The 2735-nt window shown below is 36.9% G+C and overlaps 1 protein-coding gene across 1 annotated transcript in view; it reads left to right on the forward strand.

Annotated features, from left to right (window-relative positions):
• The window catches only part of RPIA (ribose 5-phosphate isomerase A), a 20114-nt gene extending 17685 nt beyond the window's left edge, over window positions 1–2429 (forward strand). Inside the window, exon 9 of the mRNA XM_042475991.1 lies at window positions 1001–2429. Coding sequence (XP_042331925.1) covers window positions 1001–1098 — 98 coding nt within the window. The 3' untranslated portion in view covers window positions 1099–2429. The remainder of the gene's footprint in view (window positions 1–1000) is intronic.
• The last annotated feature ends 306 nt before the right edge of the window (window positions 2430–2735 follow it).

Here is a 2735-nt window from a genome sequence, read left to right on the forward strand (position 1 = left end):
GCATATTATAGGGTTCAAAGCATATTAAGTAAAATTTTAGAGTGATCCAGTCCAGTCATTTTCCTCACATATGAGGATATGGTTAATATGCCCAGAAGTGGAAAAATTAAGTATAACTGAGTGAAGATTGGCTGTTGAAACCGATGGACTTGGCTGAGATAGACAAATTAGAGAAAAGCCATTAGCGACATTTTAGAAAGAGGGGGAACCTTTAATAGCCTTTTTGCAAAGAGATCTAATTTTGCCTTTTTTGATGGCTTTAGAGAGTCTTAGTAAAGTGATCATTATACACTGAGTTCTTAAACTTGGGAGAAGGTTAGAATGTCAATATTGCATATTGCTTTTGCAAATATTATAGGAACCAGCAGATGGCAATATTGTTTTGCGTTGGTATTTTCTTCAAAGCAGGAAGTATGAGAACAAGGCACAAGCTGAAAAGTACCAACACTCCTCCCTTTCTCTTTAATGTGAATTTGTAATCAAAAATGTGCAGACGCCATTTAATACAAATGAGATGCATATTTAAAATATTCTGGGGTGTTTTTTTTAATATTCATTCATTCATTCTCAGTTTATTTTGGAAATTGATGGGCTTTGGTTACTGACAGAACTTTATGTACAAATGACATTTTAGATTATAATCTTGCATTTGTATATTAAAAATCTCTATATATTTGTATATTAAATTTGTATATTAAATTTGTATATTGTTTCCTCAATCTAATTTGAGGGCAAAGCCTTCTTTTTTAAACTCTCTCAGCTGATGTTGGACATGCTTGATGATGAGTTCTGGAAATCATAGTCCACAACAGTAGTTTTTCCAGCCTTAGTGAGGATAATCTTCACAGAATATAAAACACTTTTGTGTAATTTTTTCTCTCTCAAAGTTTGTGGCATTTGAACTTGGCTTATTTTATATTAGCTCTATAAAACAGCCTTGCAGTGTGTATACAGAGTGTTTTAATAGTAATCAAGAGTAACTTTGGCTCTTCTGTTCTAGGTGTGGTGGAAACTGGTCTCTTCATCAACATGGCAGAGCGAGTTTACTTTGGCATGGAAGATGGCTCTGTCAGTGTACGCGAAAAGCCGGTCCACTGACTGCCATTCAGCTTCCCCAAATCTACTCTGCCTTCATCCTGTTATAATCATTATGGTGCCAATCTGACATCTTGCCTTAAAGCGTGTCTGTCCGGATCTTGATGAATGAAATGGAAGGTCCAGCAGATTTCACAAATAATGAAAGTGAATGTTGTCTTAAAATCTATTTTTTACTTTTTTCATGTAATTTGTTTTTAAAATAGTCAGTCAACATTTTAAGCTTTTTTCACTTGGGTTTTTATATGAAACATTTACCAAAAAGGATGCTTTATACAATACTTGAACCAACTGGCTGTGTGAAGTGTATCTGGTGAGAATAAGATAGTGGCCTGAATCCTATTAGTAATCTCAACTAGAGTATACTCATTGAAGCAGTGGGATTGTTGACCCACAGTTCACAACTGATTCTATGTGTAAATTCTTGTTGGCATAATTGATGAAGATGCATTTATGCAAAAGAGCTGTATGTAGTTGGTAATCACAGATGCCTTATTGGAATCTTTTTGGTTCTATAATTTATGCCTTCTAATGATTTTTACCATAAACTGTTTTTAATAACAGAGAATGTCCAGTTAGTGTCATTATAATGCAGCTGCTACTTGTGCAGTTGACCTCCGTGGTGGGAATGGAATATTAAGTTCTTCCTAGAAATGACTAGTAATCTTGCACAGCATTATTAATATTCCCATGTTGTATGGGTAATGTTTGAAGGAAGGGGATCACTGTGCTTTGCACCCTATAACCGTGTTACTGGCCCTAGTCAACTCACATTGGATGAACCATTGTGTCCATATGGATAAACCACACTTTCAAATGTTTCCAAAGTGGCATGGAAGAGGCCCTACCACAGTGTCTCCAAGCAACTGTGCATAATGCATGAATTGTTCAAAAGTTTGGTATGTAACTTAAGAAGTGTTTCAAACTTTTAATTGGCCCTTCCCAATAGAGGAAGGGAGAAAATTCAGGTCCAGGTTATTTGCACAAAGTCCTTTTGGCTAAACCAACTTAACTGGCACAACACTTTGGGCCTATTTAACATTGAAAGTTGCTGGTTCCTTGCATGATGGTGATTCCTAGACTGTTATATGTGACTCAAACAAGAATTAAAGTTCCTGGATAGATTCTTCTAATGTAGCAAGAGCAAGGCACTTGTCAAACATGTCATATTCCATTTCAAAGTGCTTTGCATGGTACTGTATGTCAGAAACGAGACTCATCACGTTTGTTTTAGGCGCTGGAATAAAAGCTGTAATGTCAGCTTTTTGTGTATCTGTTTTGTGGTTATATGCCTTTCTAGTTGAGAATAAAGAAAACCTGCCTTGCCAAATCAACCCTGTGGTCTGTGTCATCCATTAGCATGTGTTAACACCAGCCAGCCAGAGGCATAAAGCAGCTTTGCTCAAAATGGTGGTCCAATCTGTGGCAAGTTTCCAGGAAAGAAAGAAGCAGTTATAGTCAGCAGGTACAAATATAATTCAGTCCCTGGCACGTAGTGATGGTGGGAATGCTACTGTTCAGCCCCATGTTTTACTGTTCCCTATTCAGTGCTTCTGGAGATTAGCCATAATTGCAACCTTTATGGCAGTGGTTCCCAACCTTCCTAATGCCGCAACCCTATAATACAGTTCCTCATATTG

Source organism: Sceloporus undulatus, chromosome 6, assembly GCF_019175285.1.
Source record: "Sceloporus undulatus isolate JIND9_A2432 ecotype Alabama chromosome 6, SceUnd_v1.1, whole genome shotgun sequence".
NCBI lineage: Eukaryota > Metazoa > Chordata > Lepidosauria > Squamata > Phrynosomatidae > Sceloporus > Sceloporus undulatus.